The sequence below is a fragment of the Pholcus phalangioides genome, unplaced genomic scaffold, assembly GCF_987345545.1.
Source record: "Pholcus phalangioides strain wild (caught in Gottingen) unplaced genomic scaffold, Ppha-v1.0 ptg000001l_1, whole genome shotgun sequence".
In the NCBI taxonomy this organism is placed as follows: domain Eukaryota; kingdom Metazoa; phylum Arthropoda; class Arachnida; order Araneae; family Pholcidae; genus Pholcus; species Pholcus phalangioides.
In genome coordinates, this window is record NW_028301594.1 from 28,976,623 (window position 1) to 28,995,522 (window position 18,900).

Below are 18,900 nucleotides of genomic sequence, written 5' to 3' on the forward strand. Positions count from 1 at the left end.
CCAGAAAACAATTCCCCCCCCCCCCCCACATCAAGAAACATAGTAAATAGTCAATTTGCAATAAGTCAAACTCTGACAACTTGAATAATATCTGCTTCATGTCTTCTCTCTCCTCCAAAACCTTCAACATTATTTTAATGTTGAAATTAAAGTTTTCTTAAGTTGAAATTTTCAGGTGCACTATGAATTTCTTAAAAAATTTGTGAAAATCTGCAGGATTTTTTAAGAAACTCAGGAATAAAAAGCAAGGCGTATATATATACATAATTCAAAGAATTTTTTTCCTTCCCTCCCTTTCCTTCTCTATGTTTTGTAGATAGGTCAGACTTGATCCACTGTGCCAGCAAATTTTTAGTTGCATGCCTGGTCATGTCAATATCACCTTTCAGCTTGGTTGTGATTGAATGCAGTGTCCAAACGTCAGCACAAATCATTATTGTGTGATTAGACTTTTTTCAATAATGTTGACATAAAAGTCGATATTTTTAGACCTGAAGAAAAAAAAAATTATCAAATGAAATTTGGAGCAACTAACCTTAAGAAAAGTTTGTTGTTGAAAAAGTGAGGCATCTCTCTGAATACTGCATCAATGATTTAAAAAAAAAACCAAGATAATTTGTGCAAGGTTCTCTTCAAACGAGAATGAAACAAAAGACAATCAAAAATTTCTGCATTCTTTTTTTTATAGAATACAATCTTGCTTTCTCTTTACACATTTAATTTATTCAAATATTGTGCATATGCCTATAATTATAATATATAGGTTTTTTCATTATTCTCATTCAATAATTAGGCAATAAACCAACTTGTCATTACCAATTAATTTCTTCATGTTCAGTAGTTTCATATTTTTTGCTAATACAATGTTTGTAAAAATAGCACTGTTACTTTTAAAAAAATCCTTAACTTCAAAATCCGATTTCCGATAGGTCGATCAAACGACAACTTGAAGTTTGTCGTCAGTCTCTGCACATTAGAGTTATTGAGATTTGGCTGTATCAAGTTTTTCAACCAGCTAAACAATAGTCAATTGTCCAATTCACTGTAAGTAGTTAAATACATTGGTAGATGTCACCTTTGTTGGTACAGGCCATAGCCAGAAATTAATTTTAGAGGGTATAACGACTAGTATTTTGGACGGGGGGAACCAAAGTATATAGGATAATAGATTTAAACATGTTATTCCATGAAAATCAGTCATTTTCTAACAATTTGGGGAGGTGGACATACTTGCTGTTGCCTTAGTCACCAGTGACATAAGCACCACGAAGAGTGAACATATTCATGTAAAATTATCCTGTAAAATTAGCAGTTTCGCGCACTTATTGCATTTCTCATTTCCAGTCTTCAATTTTAAGTATAAAAAAGAATTTATATAAAAAATTTCAATTTCATTCATTAGAAAAACAATTTTGTTCTTGCTCATCAGTTATGATCCTTTACTGTGTAGCCAACAGTTCTAACAATTCACTTTAGCCACTGCGTAGCTGTATAGAGAATTTTAATCTGAAAAATTTCGACGATCTCAATGGTTCATGATAACAAGGATAGACTTAACTTTTTCTTACACACACATTTTTTTTTTTACACAAAAAGCTCTTAATATTCAATCATGTCCAAATGACTTCCACCCAACATGGCATGTGGCAAAATTTATCACTTGAGTTTATAAAATATTTTATTTTTTTGGCAAAAACAAGATTTCACAATAAATTTTCATTATCGCATGCATTCAGAATTTGAACTGCAGCTTTTATCATATTTTCCAAATCAGAATTTGATAATGATTTCAAGATCTTCAAGATAATCTCTGAAGGTAATTTTTCTGTATCCGAATGTCTCATAATCACACAGCATTTACAAAGCAAGCACCATCGTTTCATTCCCCTCTCAAATTTATCTTTGATGATGCGTGCAAATGCAGGAAACTGCTCCATGTACTTGACCTTAAAGTCTCTCCATACTCCCATGTCTTCACAGGCTAGCAAAACCGCCAATTGATTCTCATCATTTGCCCTCAATAGTTTGTACAGAGATGTGGAATTGCATTCGCTAAAAATGCAAAGCTTCATCTGTGCAATCTGTTGTTCATAATCATCCCACGCTTCAGATCGATCTTTGGAGCGAGTTATTAATTCTGTCTTCTCCACATTTTCTCCAAACAACATGTGACATTTTATTACACACCTTACAACATGTCTGAATGTGGGTACTGGAAACATTTCTACATACGACATTAGGTGACATATGTCTGCCCCTCCAAGTACAAGTTCTTCGAAGAACTCTGCATTACCACTTCTAATGGTTACATAAAATGGTGACTCGTTCCCATCATTTCTTTGATCAAGATCTACACCAGCTTGTATAAGCGCTGTTACAACTTTTTTTTTCTTGTGTTTCAGAGCTAATGTTAGGAAAGTTTCGCCCTGATCATTGGACGTGCACTTGACACCTACTTTCAATAATATCTTTATGATCCTCAACTGTACAGAAGGGAGCCAACTGTTCCAACCATTCACTTTAGCAAATGCACCATTTTCATGGAGGAGTTTAACAATATCAACATTACCATTGGCTGCCGCAAGAACAACGGGTGTGCAAATTTTATAGCAAACTGCATTGACATCCGCATTTCTTTCAATTAGATACTTAACAATATTTATGTGGCCGTTCACGACAGCTTCTGATAAAGCATTTCCATCCCGATCGTTGATTACATGCATATCCGCACCGGCATCTATGAGCACCTTGACTGATTCTTCAGAACCATGAGCGCAAGCCAGAATCAATGGTGAGTCGCAGTTCGAGGTCAGTGAATTCACAGATGCGCCATGCTCGATCAATTTCTTGATTACATCTGCATGCCCATAATGGGATGCCATACTCAGAGCTGTGTACTTGTTGAAAATGCTTATACTCTTTCCTATTTCCGCTCCCGCTTTAAGCAATGCTTCCACCACTCCAATGTGACCATTACTCGCAGCAAAAATCAAAGGTGCACCACCTCCCGAGAGAGATATGTCATTGACTTCCGCACCAGCAGCTATTAGCATATCTACCACATCTTTATGACCATGCTCCGCAGCCAAATGAAGAGGCGCCATACCATGTGGATCTGTGACATTTACATCCATACCAGAACTAATAAATTCCTTTACAGCGTCAACATTGCCCTCAGCACAAGCCATCATGAAATTGTATATGTTTCTTATTTGTAGACTATCAGTGACAGTACATGAACAAGATTCACATCCAACCTGATTTGTTGTGGGAGCTGGTTCGGCGCTACGTTTTTTATTACCTTTCCTTCTCTTGCGAGGAGGGGCCATTGGGAACAGTAAATTATATTCCCAAGTAAATGTACAGAAACAAACTTTTCAATGTTCACTTTGATTTTATTTCACAAAACTATGTTAGTAGTTTTCACACAGAGGTGATACTTAGTCAAAATACACCAGTAACTCAACATCCGAAACCATTCTCAATGACCTTTTAAAAACGACTAGCGGTCAGTCATATGGATATATATATATATATGTATCGGATTATAATAAATATTCATTCAAGACAACAGAATTGGATCTTTCCCCCGCGTTTATAGCCCCACGCAGCGTTAATGTCAGCTTTGAGTGTCGGCTCTAGCTCATTAATATCAACCGGAGAGCATGGACATACGCTTTATCAGTAAAAGCGAACTAAAAAAAAAAATTGTTAGCCATCTAAGCAGTTCCGTACGGCTTGAACCGCTCCATGCGCAATTGAGATTTCCATTTCAAAATTCATTTTCTAGCCCACAGTAAGACACTATTAAAAACTTTCTCAACACATAAACTCATAATATCATCTGTATTTTTTAAAAGTAGTTTTCTAATTCCAACTAAATTATTTTAATTTGCTGATATTTTTTTCTACATTTTGGTAGAATTTAATTATAGAAGAATGGCATCAACAACTGAACCGCATTTTATAATCTGCAAATTAAATTTTGAGGGAAATTGTAATGTTTACTATCAAAGCTGCTATCACTAATTAAAATCAACTGCAGAGTGAAGACATGCGCTTTATCAGTGAAAGCAACTATCAAACAAAAAAAGAAAAAAAAGATAGAGTTATTTGAGCATGTCCGTACGGCTAGAACTGCTGGATGCGATTTTTTGAGATTTTCAAATATATATAATTTCCTAGTCTATATGGGACATTGTATAAAATTTTCTCAATAAAAAATAACTATATATATAATACCTGGTTTTTTTTTCAAATAATCTTTAACTTTCATTCACTCACATTTGTTTTTTTTACATTTTGGAAACATTTAGTTACACAAGAATGGCATCAACGGTGAACCGCATCTCGTTTTGTCAAACGTGGAGTTATAGGCATAGAGTGGTCAATTTTTTTTAGTGAATTGGTTCAAATATGTCTAAACACGTGTTTCACTTCGTTCCTCCGAATATTCAAGACAATCCCGATGGGTGGGGACCGTGCACATTACCCGAACAATTCAAAGACATGCCGTACCAGCAGTTCTCCAAGAACGACCGCCTCGGCAAAGTATGTCCATATTGAATTAAATCAGTCTCCAGTGAAAACATTACTACATAACTTTGAGTCTTTCAATTTTTCCTAGTTAAGTTGAAAAAGTATTTAATACGTGCCAAAAAAAATTGCGGTACTTACTAAACATACGCAGCCCTGGTCTATGTCAATTTACTGCCTTTTCACCTGGAAAGAGATGGCTTATTCAAGAATCGGTACTTACTGGCGGAACCTATCTGTGCATTTATGTAAATTTCGTGCATAGGGGAACAGGTGCTGCATAATCCAGAGTTTGGTCATTTTTTTTTTCCGGCTCCAAACATGTCCGATGGCCCGAACGAAAGTAGCCAAGGCCAAATAGATGCTATGGCCACCGAAAAAAAAAAAATCGACAGCATTGAAAACATAACGAAAGCGGAAACCAACATCAATATATGGTATAAATAATCTCGGTTTAAAAATATAAAACCCGGACTCTCCTTTAAAAAGTCGATTAGGGCATAAGTTTCTGTGGGTAGCCAGACTTTAATCTAAAATAATGACCAAAACGAAATGTAATTGCAAAAAGTTACAAACGAAATGTAATTACAAGCATGAAATGTCAGAAGAATGCAACCTGGTAATCTGGAATAATCCTATTGACAACACAACTACGCTTCGGAAACGAAATGACACTACTGGACAAAGGAGGAAAAAAACGCTGTTATCCATTTGAATTGCGCTTTGAGCGCGATACATGCTCTGATGTAGAACGAAATGTCAGAAAATGAGAATACATGCTATGATGTATGTTTCTAGGACAAATGGAAGCTTCTAGATGCAAGAGAAGAAACGGCAACTCACAGCCATTATGACGGCATTGGCGACTTATAGCACCCTTGGCGATCTGGATTGTATTAATTTGGCTGTCTTTCCCAACTTTTTCCCCTTTTTTTCTTTACACAGCCCGTCATGATTGTGTGATTTTGAAACAGTGATTTTAATATGGCATTCCTTTACTCTCTTTTGCATACTGTATTGTATTGATATACATGTGGGTTAAAGATATTTAGTTGCTTCCTTTAATGAGGGGCCGTGGACAAAATGTCCAAGTTTTAGAGTTTTTATTCCCTTGCAGATTTTCTCCCCTCCAGTTAAAAAGGCAAAATTATGGTACTTTTTGCAGATATTTGCTGGCATTCAAAGACTGCGTCTGTATGGCATAAATTTGCCTTGTTCCTACAAGATTGCAAATATGCATTTTTTTAAAAAGCTTAAAGGATTTGGAACACCTGTTTAAAGTGTAAAACATTTTCTTAGAGATCATTCAGAAAAATATAACGAATCTGTAAAAACTACCTTGAATATCCAGTTTTGTCATATAGCTGCTACATGGTAGCCATCGCTTCGCATTGTGAAAATCATTGGTGCGTGGAATCGACTTTCGCAGGGGCATAGGACTTTTTTCACAGAAATTTCACTAACGTTCAAAAGAATTTTAAATTAACATAGTATAAGACTGTATTTTCCCTAATATTATAATTTTCTACAAAAATATTTTTAAGTTTCTTGGGGGGGGGGGGGGGTGATTTTGCATTTGGTGAAAATCCGGGTCTGAAACCAGTGATTGTGCAATGGCAATCGGCTAAAAATATGATTTTCTGAGGTTTTCTAATTTTTGGCTATTTCTTTGAAAAAAGCTCTGGTCACCACGGAAATCACAGACCTAAATTTCAAATCCATAAAAACATTATCAATTTGGAGGATAGATGCAGGGCCGCAAATAGGGTGTGGGAAAACAGGCGGGTCTAGTGTCCCGGGCTCTGGACTAGAGGGGGGGGGCCCCCCCACCAAATTCACTCTTCATAACTGCTTCTACATTACATGGGTTTGCCAAAATGTGTGCTTGCCCCATTTGAGAAAGTATCTAGTTGCAGCACTAGATAGATGGCACTACCTACTGAACGTAAAACACGCCGAATGCTGTGCATAAACACTTGTTTCATAAACACAAATCTGACATAGCTCCCATATTCAGGTGTGAAAATATGTGGCAGTTAAATGGTGACAGATCAAAGTGGTGGACCATCAGGGAGGGAAAATAAAGTCATTTTTTCAGGAAATCACTTCACAAGTATTTATATGAATGGGGAATCGGAATATAAGTGTCAGAGAGTGAGTGTACTGAGAGATGGAATCTCATTTGCTTTAAATTTAATCAGAAGATATTGAAAGAGCTAAGATTTTTTTTTAAAGAAATGGAAAATCTACCAGAAGGGAATATTAATAAATCGATCTATTAGTAAATATATAAATGTGTTCCTATTTTAATTACAGTGGATCCTGCTTATAACGTTTTTCAAAAAACTGCCATAAAAAACATAAGCAAGAAAACACTTCAAACATGAAATCTTAATGAGAATTATTTAGAGTTGGGACGATAAAAATAACTCTTACGAAGTAGAAAAACGTTCTAAATGGGAACATATTATAAGTGGGATCGACTGTATATTTGTTTCAGATTTATTACATGTGCTAAATTCCACATGTTCAATTCTCAAACTTTTCCTACTAGTAGACAATGAAAGTAAATGAACCTTTGGATAGAACATGTTTTAGAAATGAATTATTTATTTGATTCACAGAGATACCTCTTTCACCTGCTCAGAACATGGCCCGCTGCTCTGTCTCAACGAAGAGATATAAGCAGGTGATCAAAGACCTGGGGCATGCTGAAAAAAAATTCATAGAAATACCAGTGAATTATGGGGGCATGCTTTTTTCAAGATAATTTTTTTCTAGAGGGACCCACTTTCACTCAAAAGGGACCCAGGTAAATTAGAGTACAGTGGCATCCCTGAACCTCCTTTTTAACCAGGGTACCCCTGACTTTTGGGATCAGCAATCAATTGTAGCAATTTGTCAAATTGATGGATTTCTAAACAACTTACACAAAGTTCAGGATGGAAAAATAAGTCAAGATGCAAATCATGTATGAATAAAAATTGTTTAATATGAAATGCAAAGTACAGCACAAAAAATATTTCAAAAATTTGGCCAAGATTTTTTTTTGCTGCCCACAATTCGAAAGCATTTCTCAAAATTGAATTGTTGCCTGCTGGGACCATTAACAAAAATAGTTATTTGTGTTTTTTACATTCATTCTGTTCCGCCGTGGTGTTTTAATGAGGTTTATGATGCTGAGGAAATTACTATCACAGAGTAAAAGGTTCGAACAGTATGATTTTTTTTTGCATGTAGGCTTTTGGGGGGCTCAACTAGTCATGGTTCCAGACAAGGTTAATCACCCCCCCCCCCCTTCTCCTCTGAAACATTGCTTTTTGCAGAACCTGTCATTTAGGTGTTATTTGTCAGCAGAGATTCCAACAATATTTGAATACAGAGAAGGCCGATATGCACCTTATTTACGGGGCTGCATAAGGCAATGCTGTATAAACTGTAAGACTTTACCAGTAGCGATTTCCAAATAGGACGGTTCCAGATCAGAACACTTGCACAGGCAACTCCGGGAGATGGGTTCGTTCATTTTCCAAAGACATGACACAGGTCGAGCCCGAAAATGCAAGCAATAGCTCGTGACCTAGGTGTCAACGGTATGGCATTTGTTTTATGAAGGAAGGTTACACCACCTACACCATCTCCAATATGTCTATGCCTTAAATGAAACAGATTTCCCATTGCATGTAACATTTGAATGCTGGTTTCTGCAAGGGCATATTACAGCCACAGTTTGCAGCATCTATTTTGTTTACGGACAAGGCTATGTTCTCATGCAGCTGGTGGTCACTTATTTGAGCATTTGTTGTAAAGTTGGGTGGGATGCAGTTTAGACCCTGGTTCTGTGACAGGCCTCAGCTGACTAGAAATTTTCTGTGGTAAATATATTCCTATTTATACTTTTCTTAACTCGAGTGCATAGGTTGAGTCTGTGAGGCCCATGCTTGTGTATTTTTCTCATTTACTGATAGGTGTTAAGAACTATTTTCTTAGGGTTCTCAATACAAATGGTTAACTATCATATTTTAACATGCATAAGGAACACCCCCCCCCCCCCCGATTTGTTAGACTTAGAATTTTGAAGAAAGTTGAAGATATATCTGTATCTATAATATTATTTACAAGAAATCCCTCCTATGTATTTTCGGGACCCAATTTTTGGTAAAAGGGATCCTTATACACATTAAAATATGGTATGTTCATTTTATACTTATAATATAGCTAAAAGAATATGATCATTAATCAATCAGGAGTCACAATACTATAAATGAAAGCTGTATAAATATTTTATAAAAAATATATTCAAATATGAGTCAGTGAGACCCTGCTTGTGCACTCACAGAACATTTTCTTATCTGTACAGTTGAGGGCTACTACTACTTAACACCGTACATGCATCTCATACACATTCCTACACTCGAGGGCTGAAATTCTTCCAGAGATTGTTCTGTGATGTGCATCAGTTCCAACATGTTATGTTTTGGATACGTGTGGAAAGAGTGAACAAAGGGGGGCACTAATAGTTATAATGACTGCACTCATTACTAATGGTTTCTATGAAGAATTTAGAAATGATCCCCCATGTCTCAGTTGATAAAGATCAAAAAGGTGGTGGAAAAAATTCTTTTCGGATTAAAAAAACCTTTCACTGCTAAATGTTATTAATTCTTAAATTTATGAACTCCCCAAAGAGCGTAAATAGTGTTTTGCCCTTAGCCCAGTTGTTTTGAACATTGATACTGTCTTCGAGAAACTTGCTAAATTTCTTGCTCCAAATTTTTCAACACTGCCGTAGGATCCTACAAAAATTCATTTGCTAAACGTATTCGTTATATTCATAGTAAGATATAAAACTGTTAATCTAATTTGTTATTATGTCATTTAATTGTATTTAACAATCTTTAATGACTGCATAAGTGATAGTATCATTATTTCATTCTGTATTTATCATGTTTTTTTTATATGTATTAGGTTGCAGATTGGACGGGAAATACTTATCAAGACAGGCGATATGCAAGTATGAAATTTAGAAAATCAATTATATAGTAACTCTCTTATAAACCAAAGTACAATAAAATCTTTTGGTGTTGGTGCATGATGTGAGCAATTAGTATATTTTATACTTCTTAGTGAAAAAATTCTTTGAAAATTTCTGACTTGTATATATACTTGTATACCAGTCGACTCATACAGGTCTTGACAAATCGGGGGGGGGGGGGAAATAGGGTGTCAGACAAATATCATAGGAGCAGAGCATTATTTAGGGCTGTTTTTCTTTCATTTCTCGTAGACTTAATGTGGGAGCCCCCTTTTCATTTTGGAAGGTGCATCATTATGAAATCAGAAAATTTTGTGTCATTCGTAGACTCTGATTTAGCAATCAGAAAGTACCAATACCGATTTTGTAAATTACCCGATGCCTGAAATTTGTCAAGCACTGGACTCGTGTATAAGCTGAAGGACCACCAAAACTACAATGCGGGTCAAGTTTTTTCTCTGTAAAAAATGACATGTATAAACTAACTCCCCTCCCAAAGTTTGGAATGAATTTTCAACCAAAAAAAAACTCTGCTTATACATGAATCTCTTTAAAAATCTTTTCTTTGCAAAATTCATAAATGTATTGAATGTTAAAAGTATTCAGTTGGCAGCTCTCAATTCGATGCCAATCCATTGCCAAACTAATATCAGATTATGATACAATACTTTCAGTACATGTTTGTCCAACAATCATGTACATGTACAGTTGACACCACTGTATTGGGATTATATTTCAAAACACTCATGTATTAAATGTCATATGTATAGTACATACGTAACATGTATTAAATGTCTTTTTAGGGAGTTATCTAAACATAAATACTGCAACATCTGTGTGAATATGTGATGATTTGTCTAATGGATTTTTGCTATAGGTAAATATCAGTCACAGTTTGGTGTCGGCAGTCAGTATGCATATTATCACGAAGAGGATGAGTCAACATTCCAGCTTGTGGATACTGCAAGGGTGCATAAACCTATGCACCAACGTGGTAGATTCCGCATGAATCAGGTATGTCATTAACAACTTATAATTTAATTAGTATATTGAACACTTTTTTCATTCGTGAACATCTTGTAATTAGGATGGAACACAGAGGCTCTGGTTGTGAAGGGAAGTCTTTGTACACTCAGATTATAGATGCAGTTGATTGTTCATATATATAATATAGCATTCTATTTAGAAGGTTTTCTCGCTTAGTATGACTTATTTTCATGTTCGCAGCTGTAACCATCATATTTTAACACATATAAGGAATACCCTGATTTTTGGGTTTAACATTTGGAAAAAAAGTTTTTATCAAAGATGTTTTTAATTCATTAAGAAGTCATTGAATTCCTCATTATCCTCATGATCAGCTATATCTACTAGTTCATTATCATCAGGGTCACTCTCATTGTAAATTCTAACGAATTAAGCTATTTTTGAATATCTATAACGCTATTCACATGTGTAAGAAATCCCCACTGTTTTTAAGATCAAATTTTTGGCAAAAAAGGATTTTTTTATACACGTTAAAAATGGTAATTCTCATCAAGATTTCCTGTTTAAATTGTTTTCTCACTTGCAACTCTTTATCATGAGTTTTTTGAAAAATGTTATATGTAGAATCCACTATTGAATTTTATGGTTGAGCAAAAATCAACCAGTGTAGTTCATGCATGTTCAAAATGTGTGGAATGTTTTTCAAGTTCTCCAATAAACATATTTCCAATGTCTTGCTGTGATGAAGTTCACCTATTAAGTTCACATTGTATGTGATTGATCAGAAAAGAACAATTTTTTTTTATTAAAACAAGGTTACATCTGCTTCTTATACTGTTTTCTACTTATCCCAGAGTTGCGCCACTGCCATGTCTCATTGTAAATGAGTGATCATATAATGATTAGAAATGTAATGGATATGTAAAAAGTTTATCAATTTTTTGTGGATTGTGTTGATGTACATATAAGGTCTTTGTAATTTTTCATTCCTAGCAACGCACTTTGCGCAATCGTGAGCGTATGAAGCAAGCTCAACAAGCTCAAATGCAGATACTTTCCAAGATGGCCAAAGGGCGAGAAAGGTGAGTATTCTGATGGACATTGTTACTAGGGTTGTATTTTTGACATCAAAAACAGGTTTAAACCATCAAAGTCTAGTATAAACCATCAAAAACGTGCAATCAAAATATATTCAAATAATTTTTTTTGTCATATTAGATATGTTGAAAAACTATATATATTTTTTTATGCAAATACACTGTTTTATAGTTCAAAATATTGATTTTTTATAATTAAGTGCAAAATATTAGTTTTCGTGCTGTAAATTTTACAGTCTGCACGAGATTATATTCCGTAACAAACTAAGTTACAGCATAGTTTCTGATATAAGCAATGCATAACTAAGTTTACTCATTTATTCACATTCATAAGATTTCTTAGTACAAATACAAAGTTTGAAAATACGCTTTTGATTGAAGATTAGCTAACAGGAGTCATTAGCCAAAACATCGCTAGTTTTAGAAGTTGAGATACAGTGTTAAGGTGCGCATAAAAATATATATAGTGATTTTTTTTTAATTTCCATCTTTTTTCAATACTTAAATTTTCAGAACATTACCCTAACTGCTATAAACTGAGCATTAAATAGATATAAGTGTTATTTTGAATTTTTTCTTATTTGTTGTTTCAAATTACTATACATTTGAAATTTTATATTTAATGCACTAATAAGTAAACGTAAATGTAAAACTTTCTTCTGAATAACAATAGAATGAACACTTTTGTCAAAAGTTAAATTTTTCAATAATTCAAATAAAGAAATTGAGAAATTACATATAGTTTTTTAAAAATAGCGAGAACGAGATCAACAACCAGGTGGCCATCTCTACACTGAATGAAAGCCTTTGCAGTAGCCAAAACACGGTATCACTAAATTGTGAATTAATTCAGTCTCCCCTCGCCTATTACTCTCCTGAACTAGTTCAAATGGAAGGTATCAAAAATTTTTTCAAGAAACAAGTGTTTTCTAAAAAAAAAAGCCTCCCCACATTTCCATCATAAATGAAATGGTGAAAAGACACTTACTAAATTTTAAATAGTAAATCAGCTTCTCTCCAGTCAAGCCCAACCAGTTCAGATAGGTAATAGGCATTCATTGTTTTTCCAAGAAGAAAAAAGTTCCTTAACGAAAGGGGGGAATCAGAATGACTTCCTCCCATTTAAAGGACAAGAACTTGGCTTTTTCTTTCCATTTTTGCAGGCTTTTTTCAATCCACGAATAGACTAAATATGCCTTCTGTTTTTGTGTTATAAAATTTTTCCAAACAGTTCCATCTCAAAGAGGTTTCCCATGATTGAAAAAGTATTAGTTATCCACACAAGGCTATTTTTCTGTTCTGTTCAAAACAGGTTTCCCGTCTCATACAGCGAAACCTGTCTTAGGCTGGGATTACACTATAAAAGTTTGATAAAATCCTATATATAAAACTTGAAAAATCGAGCCAATGAAGTTCATAGGTTACATTCGAGCAAATGCAACCGATAATCTTGCTGGTTGAATTTTAAAAATTTTATAAAAGAACTTTTAGAAAACTTTTATAGTGTAATCCTGGCCTTAGACAAGTTTCACCGTATTTCCTTAATTTATTGTTAACTGTGCATGATAATAATGCAGGGGTGCAAGAGCTGCGCCAAACTGCGCCGAAACGGTTCTCTTGCTACACGGTGCGCCAAGGCGCCGAATCCCTGCGCATTTGCACCAATTCTTGTTTGTGGTTCGCAGAGGTACCGCTAATGCACTGTAACCGTCAAATACCCTTAATTTAGGAAGAAGGCGCATGAATTTGTTGTTCACAGGACGCGTTCTTTACGAGACACAGAAAAAGATACGGGGGGGGGGGGGGGAGAAACTTCAATTTTCTTTCACTTCCCACCATCTACCACAATCGCGTTATCTCGTGACCTTGGAAAGTAGTTATACTATCTTGAAGTATAAAGTCCTGTGTACTGTTATTGGTATAACCGGCATTCTATCAAAGTCCCTGAATAAATATGCCAAATTTTCCGATTTTGGAGACTGTTTTTTCTCCTGCTGGTTATAGGTTATATACTGAAAATAACGGTAATTTCGCGGCTGCCAACCTGCGTTCAAAGACGGCATACATCGAAAAGGTGATTGGTTTACTCGTTTAAATTACCGAAATTTTTCGGAGATCGTTGGGAAAAAATAGAATCTGTAAAAACTCCAGCTAAAATATTCATAGTTTTGTCATCTTCTAGCCACTATGCGGTCGTGTGGTTATCGTCGGCGGTTGCCGATTGTAAGAATTTCACATCGCGAAAATCCGGATTTGGCGAACGGGGCCGGCTCGAGGGAAAAAAATCTATACCCATGTAGAACCCCCAAAAAAAGGTTTGGTTGGTCAGTATACTGACCACATGTTTTTGGTCGACAAACCTTTTTTCACCCTTTCAACTCCATTTGGCACCCCTCCTTGAGCGGCGCCCAATATGGCTGCACGGTCCGCCACTGCATTGGTGGGGGAGGAGCATGCTCTTAACAATAGTCAGAGGAAGGAGTTTGTACTAGGAGCATGCTCATTTTACATAACTTCTGTGAGATACCTAATATATATTAATGCCCTCCCTTTCCAAAACATGTTGCTGGAGAGAATGAAATATTTGCACCCTTTCTTGTTTTTCGTACTCCATCTCGTGCATTGCTGGGATGGTAGATTACTCCCTCACGTATTGCTGAGAGGTTGTTTAACATTGTATCACCAACAGAACTATTGATTATGTGTGATGAATGGGTTGCACTACAATCCAAACAATTACAAGAAGTGAAATCAGTTCAGAGAATAGATAGATAGATATTGGGCAGACATATTCAAACTTTGTAACTTTGAAAGCTGCCCAAAGTTCAAAATTTTGCCAGTTTTGGTGAAGACTTTTTTATCTTCAGCATATGGTAACACAGATAGTGAAAAAGAGTTCATTGTTAACAAATAAATAAAAGTCTGTTCAAACATTGAAAAATCTGTCCATGCAATGCTTTAATGTTTAATGGAATAAGACATACAAAATCTTGTGTTCAAGGGCATAAAAAATTTGAAAAAAATTGTCATTGAGATTCTGAACTTTCTGAAAGCAAACTCGTGATTTGCAATATATTAACATGCTATTAGGTTGAGAAATTTTTTAAGTAAATAAGGTATTTATATTTTTCTCGTTTTTTGCATTTTGCTTTTAAATTTAATAATTCCTTTAAATTCTGTGAGAAGCCAATTTTTTTTTTCACGGAAACTCTTATTATATTCTGCACACACTTTTTTTGCTATATCAGGAGGAATAAGATTTTGGTGTTCAAGCAGCAGAAATTCTTGCTGCCTAGGTTTTCAGTATGCATGTTGCTTAATTTGAAAAGAGTAATAATTTTTATTCACCATTCGTCGTTTTATTAATGACAGAAAATATAATTCAGAAAAAATTTAAATGAATTTTAATTTGTGAAGGAAATTTATTTAGAATTATTTGTTCCAACCATTTTTGGCAAAACTTTTGGCATTTCACAGAAAAATTACTCCTTATATTGCAGATATAGTTCGTGTTTAGTTCTGCTCCATTTTCAAAATTTCTGCTCCAAAAATGAAATTTTCTGCTCCGAAATGGATGAGGGGCACTTGCACCCCTGATAATGGATCACATCAATTATTATATCAATTTAATCATTATTTCCATGTTTTTCTGAATTATTAGACACCCACTTAATTAGTTGATGTGAAACATATGATTGTTTATGCATAACCCAAAGCTTTAATTTGTTAAATCACAGGAAGATCTATGTGCCAGAAAAATTTTTCTTTTGGAACTAAACATCAAAAATGTTTCTTTGACTTTTCCCAAGGCATAGTAACCCCCTCCCAACTTTGATAGATACAGTGATATAAATTTCGAAACTTTTCTATTGTCCTCAGGCTCCAATTCAATATTCACAAATAGAAAATTTCAGTCACTGAGTACCAATTTTTTTAGTTGTCATGGGGATCTAATCTGGGATTTGTCAAGCCCTTACATGAGCATCTGTGTGGTATAGCCAAAATCATTTGCATTTTTAATTTTTTTAATAACTGATTACAATGTTAAGGAAGTGACTGATGTGAAAGATATGGATTATATATAAAAATGAAATCAGTACTATAATTTTCATTTGTTTTTTCTACAGGGATAGAATTCAGCAGGTCCGTAAGTGGCAAAAACAAATGCGTCACAAGTTTGATAACAAAGGCCAAGCACCTATCAAAAACCGTGATGCTTCTGTGAATGTGAGACCAGAATGGCAAGTTATTGAAGAAATGGATTTTCCTCGCTTAGGAAAACTCTCTCTCCCCAATGTTGGTGATGGGAAAGATGTGTAAGTTTCATGGGAAATGTTGTGTTTATTCTCTAAATTAAAACCCATTTTTCACTGACATTGCATTTGCACAGCGCTTTGTTTAAAATTTTATTCAATTAATTTTCATTCAAATTTTTGTATAAAATTAACATTTTTGAAAATCAAGAGGCCTAATGAGTGCTATAGTGTTTTTTAAAATTTGTTTACAAAGGGATTTAATTTCTTGTGATGTTTCAAAAATGAAGTTTTTGGAAATTTTATTCTGATTTTCAATCTGGAAATTGTTTTTCTATGACCATGAACAGAAATAATTTTTTTAAAAACAGAAAAAAGTAGTTTCTTAAATTTATTTATCACATACATGAGGTTTAATAAAATCATAATTGCTAATTTTAATTAAATTGTGTTAATTTATATTAATTAAACATTGATTCAAAATTTACATTAATTACAAAGAAAAACATACTAAATTAATACCTTATTTTGTAAAACTTCTCATGTTATTGAAGTTCCTAGTTATATGTAAAAAAATTGTGCAATATTTCATTGTGAATTGGAGTATATATGAGTGAAAATAAACCTTTGAATTATGCTCATTATTTATTATTATGAAAAATTAAAAATAAAAAAAAATTGATAAAACTTCCATAACTAAAAGCAATCGCTTATGCAATATCAAGTCCTCCAACTACGAGATGAGAATCGGCTATGCCATGTCACGTCAGATGATTTTATTCAATTCTTTTCAGGTGAAACGATTGTACATTGAAACTAGCCTGTTAGTGACTGAGCTTTCATGATTGGCTTGTCCTTCTAAAAAGAATGGTATCATCGTCCGATGTGACATGATATGCCATAGCCAAGTCGCATCTCATGGTTGGATGCTTGGAGGAATATATTGAGATCTTTGTTTTGTTATGAAAAAAAAATGTTTTACAATATGTCTACATGTGAAATTTTCAGATATCAATGTGGAGCGTTAGAGTTCTATGACAAAACATATGATCGTGTAACGTGTAAGCTAGAAAAGCAACTGCAGAGGATCAATAGGATTTTCCATAAGGTCACCACAACAGATGATCCCATCATTCGTCAAGTATGTGGACCATCTTTAATTAGTCTACAGGGTGCATAGGTAACAGGGTGTATGGCATCTTACTGGCGAACCGTTGATCCTAGAGACATACTTTGATTTAGAAAAAAGTACCCAAATGCCGCAACAGATATTCACTAAGATATTTGAATTCAGAAAATGGAGGAAAGTTGGGAAAAAAACAGCTTTAAATGAGGATAAACCATTTTGCCTGCATTTAATGCTGTTTTTTCCCCCAACGTACCTGTTTGCAAATTTGAATATCACAGTGAAAATTGCACTTGAAAATGTGGAATTTTTGTTGTTGGCATCAGAGAAACAACTTCCTTATTGGGTTTTTGAGTACAGGATGTCTGTGTATAAAGTTAATATTTTTATTTTAATAACCATACAACCTCTGGCAACATGAATGACATATCTGAGTACTACACGTTACTCAGATATTTTTTCTGGTTGGAAGTATGCCTCTAGGATCAACGGTTTGCCAGTAAAAGGCCATGCACCCTGTTACCTATGCATCCTATATACATATATTAAACAATAATGCATAAATTATTTTGGTCAAAGTACTCTTTTGGTTTAAAGTATGTTATCTTGAAACATGTCTCACGTCCAAACATTTCCTATTCTCAGAAGTTTTCATAATTGAAGTTTGAAATCAGTATAATATGATTAGTTGATCATAATTTTTCTTTCAGTTGACTAAATCTGAAGGGAAGGTGTTTGCCACTGATGCTATAGTGGCAACACTTATGTGCGCTACTCGCTCAGTCTATTCTTGGGATGTTGTTGTGCAAGTGAGTTTTTTCTTTTAAAGTAAATAGAAATCATAATAAAGTAAATAAGAATTGTCAAAATAGATTACTTGTGCATAATATTTATTTGATCATTTTGTTTTACGTGTTTATTTGTATTTGTCCTATATCAAGATACCGTATAAATTTATGTGTCCGAATATTTTCAGCGTGTTGGAAATAAGCTGTTTTTTGACAAAAGAGATGACAGTGAATTCGGTATGTACCAGTCACTCTAATATGCAAAAGAATTTTATATGCACACAAGAAACAGAAAAATTTATGTTTAATCCATAGTAACTAATGGTACATTAATTTATGAAATGAAAAAATGTTTTTTTAACCCATCTTTAATTGTGATTCCTAGTTTAATATTCCTCGAAAATAAAAATTAAATTACCATGAAGTAAAAAAAAAGTGGTCTTAACCTCTTCATACCTGAGCCAAAACTAGCTATTAATTTTTTTTTTTATTTGTGTTCATTGTATATCAAAATGTCCTTTAAGAAAAAAGAAAAAAATTGATTGATCAATTAATTTGGGTCAATATATTTACTAACACCATTTGAGTTAGGTGCACATGTGTATCTCGGGTCTTGACAAAATAATCATTAAAACCATTTAAATAACTTAAAAGTCAGTTAAAAAATTAAATATTCATATGTGTACCTCTGGAGTGAAGAGGTTATTGCATGTCAAACACTCATTAGAATTTGATAGACTTGATTACATAGTACAATCTTACTTATCTGGCGTACATCAGACTACGGTTGTCTCATTCAGGTTACTAGAAGATGACTGAAAGAAACCAATTTAAATGATTGTATACTCATATAACTCAATAAGTTTCCAGTCTAAGAAAAACAATTTTTTTTAAAAAATTCAACTTTATTCATCAACAATACTCTTCTTCAAGAGTGATACATTCATTCCAACACTCCTGTAACTTTTTGATGCCTTTTTTGTGGAATGATTTGTTTTAGCTCTCAAAATAGGCCTCAGTTTTGGCAATCACTTTTTCATTTGATTCAAATTTCTTACCCTGGAGCATCTTTTTCAAG

The 18,900-nt window shown here is 34.2% G+C and overlaps 2 protein-coding genes across 2 annotated transcripts in view; one reads left to right on the plus strand and one right to left on the minus strand.

Annotated features, from left to right (window-relative positions):
• On the minus strand, nucleotides 1-3,862 carry LOC149090287 (uncharacterized). Its single transcript, XM_089233831.1, has one exon. It carries the CDS (start codon nucleotides 3,327-3,329, stop codon nucleotides 1,704-1,706), a length of 1,626 nt encoding a protein of 541 aa, XP_089089957.1. The 5' UTR covers nucleotides 3,330-3,862; the 3' UTR covers nucleotides 1-1,703.
• Nucleotides 3,863-4,301: 439 nt separating this feature from the next.
• eIF3d1 (eukaryotic translation initiation factor 3 subunit d1) overlaps nucleotides 4,302-18,900 on the plus strand; it is a 31,069-nt gene continuing 16,470 nt past the window's right edge. The window contains exons 1-8 of the mRNA XM_089233837.1: nucleotides 4,302-4,551; nucleotides 9,505-9,550; nucleotides 10,449-10,585; nucleotides 11,552-11,640; nucleotides 15,783-15,971; nucleotides 16,917-17,049; nucleotides 17,745-17,843; nucleotides 18,011-18,059. Coding sequence (XP_089089963.1) covers nucleotides 4,417-4,551; nucleotides 9,505-9,550; nucleotides 10,449-10,585; nucleotides 11,552-11,640; nucleotides 15,783-15,971; nucleotides 16,917-17,049; nucleotides 17,745-17,843; nucleotides 18,011-18,059 — 877 coding nt within the window. The 5' untranslated portion in view covers nucleotides 4,302-4,416. The remainder of the gene's footprint in view (nucleotides 4,552-9,504; nucleotides 9,551-10,448; nucleotides 10,586-11,551; nucleotides 11,641-15,782; nucleotides 15,972-16,916; nucleotides 17,050-17,744; nucleotides 17,844-18,010; nucleotides 18,060-18,900) is intronic.

What these genes read in the sequence shown, in the direction of transcription:
- LOC149090287 (XM_089233831.1), bottom strand. Translation starts at nt 3,329, where the DNA reads ATGGCCCCTCCTCGCAAGAGAAGGAAAGGTAATAAAAAACGTAGCGCC.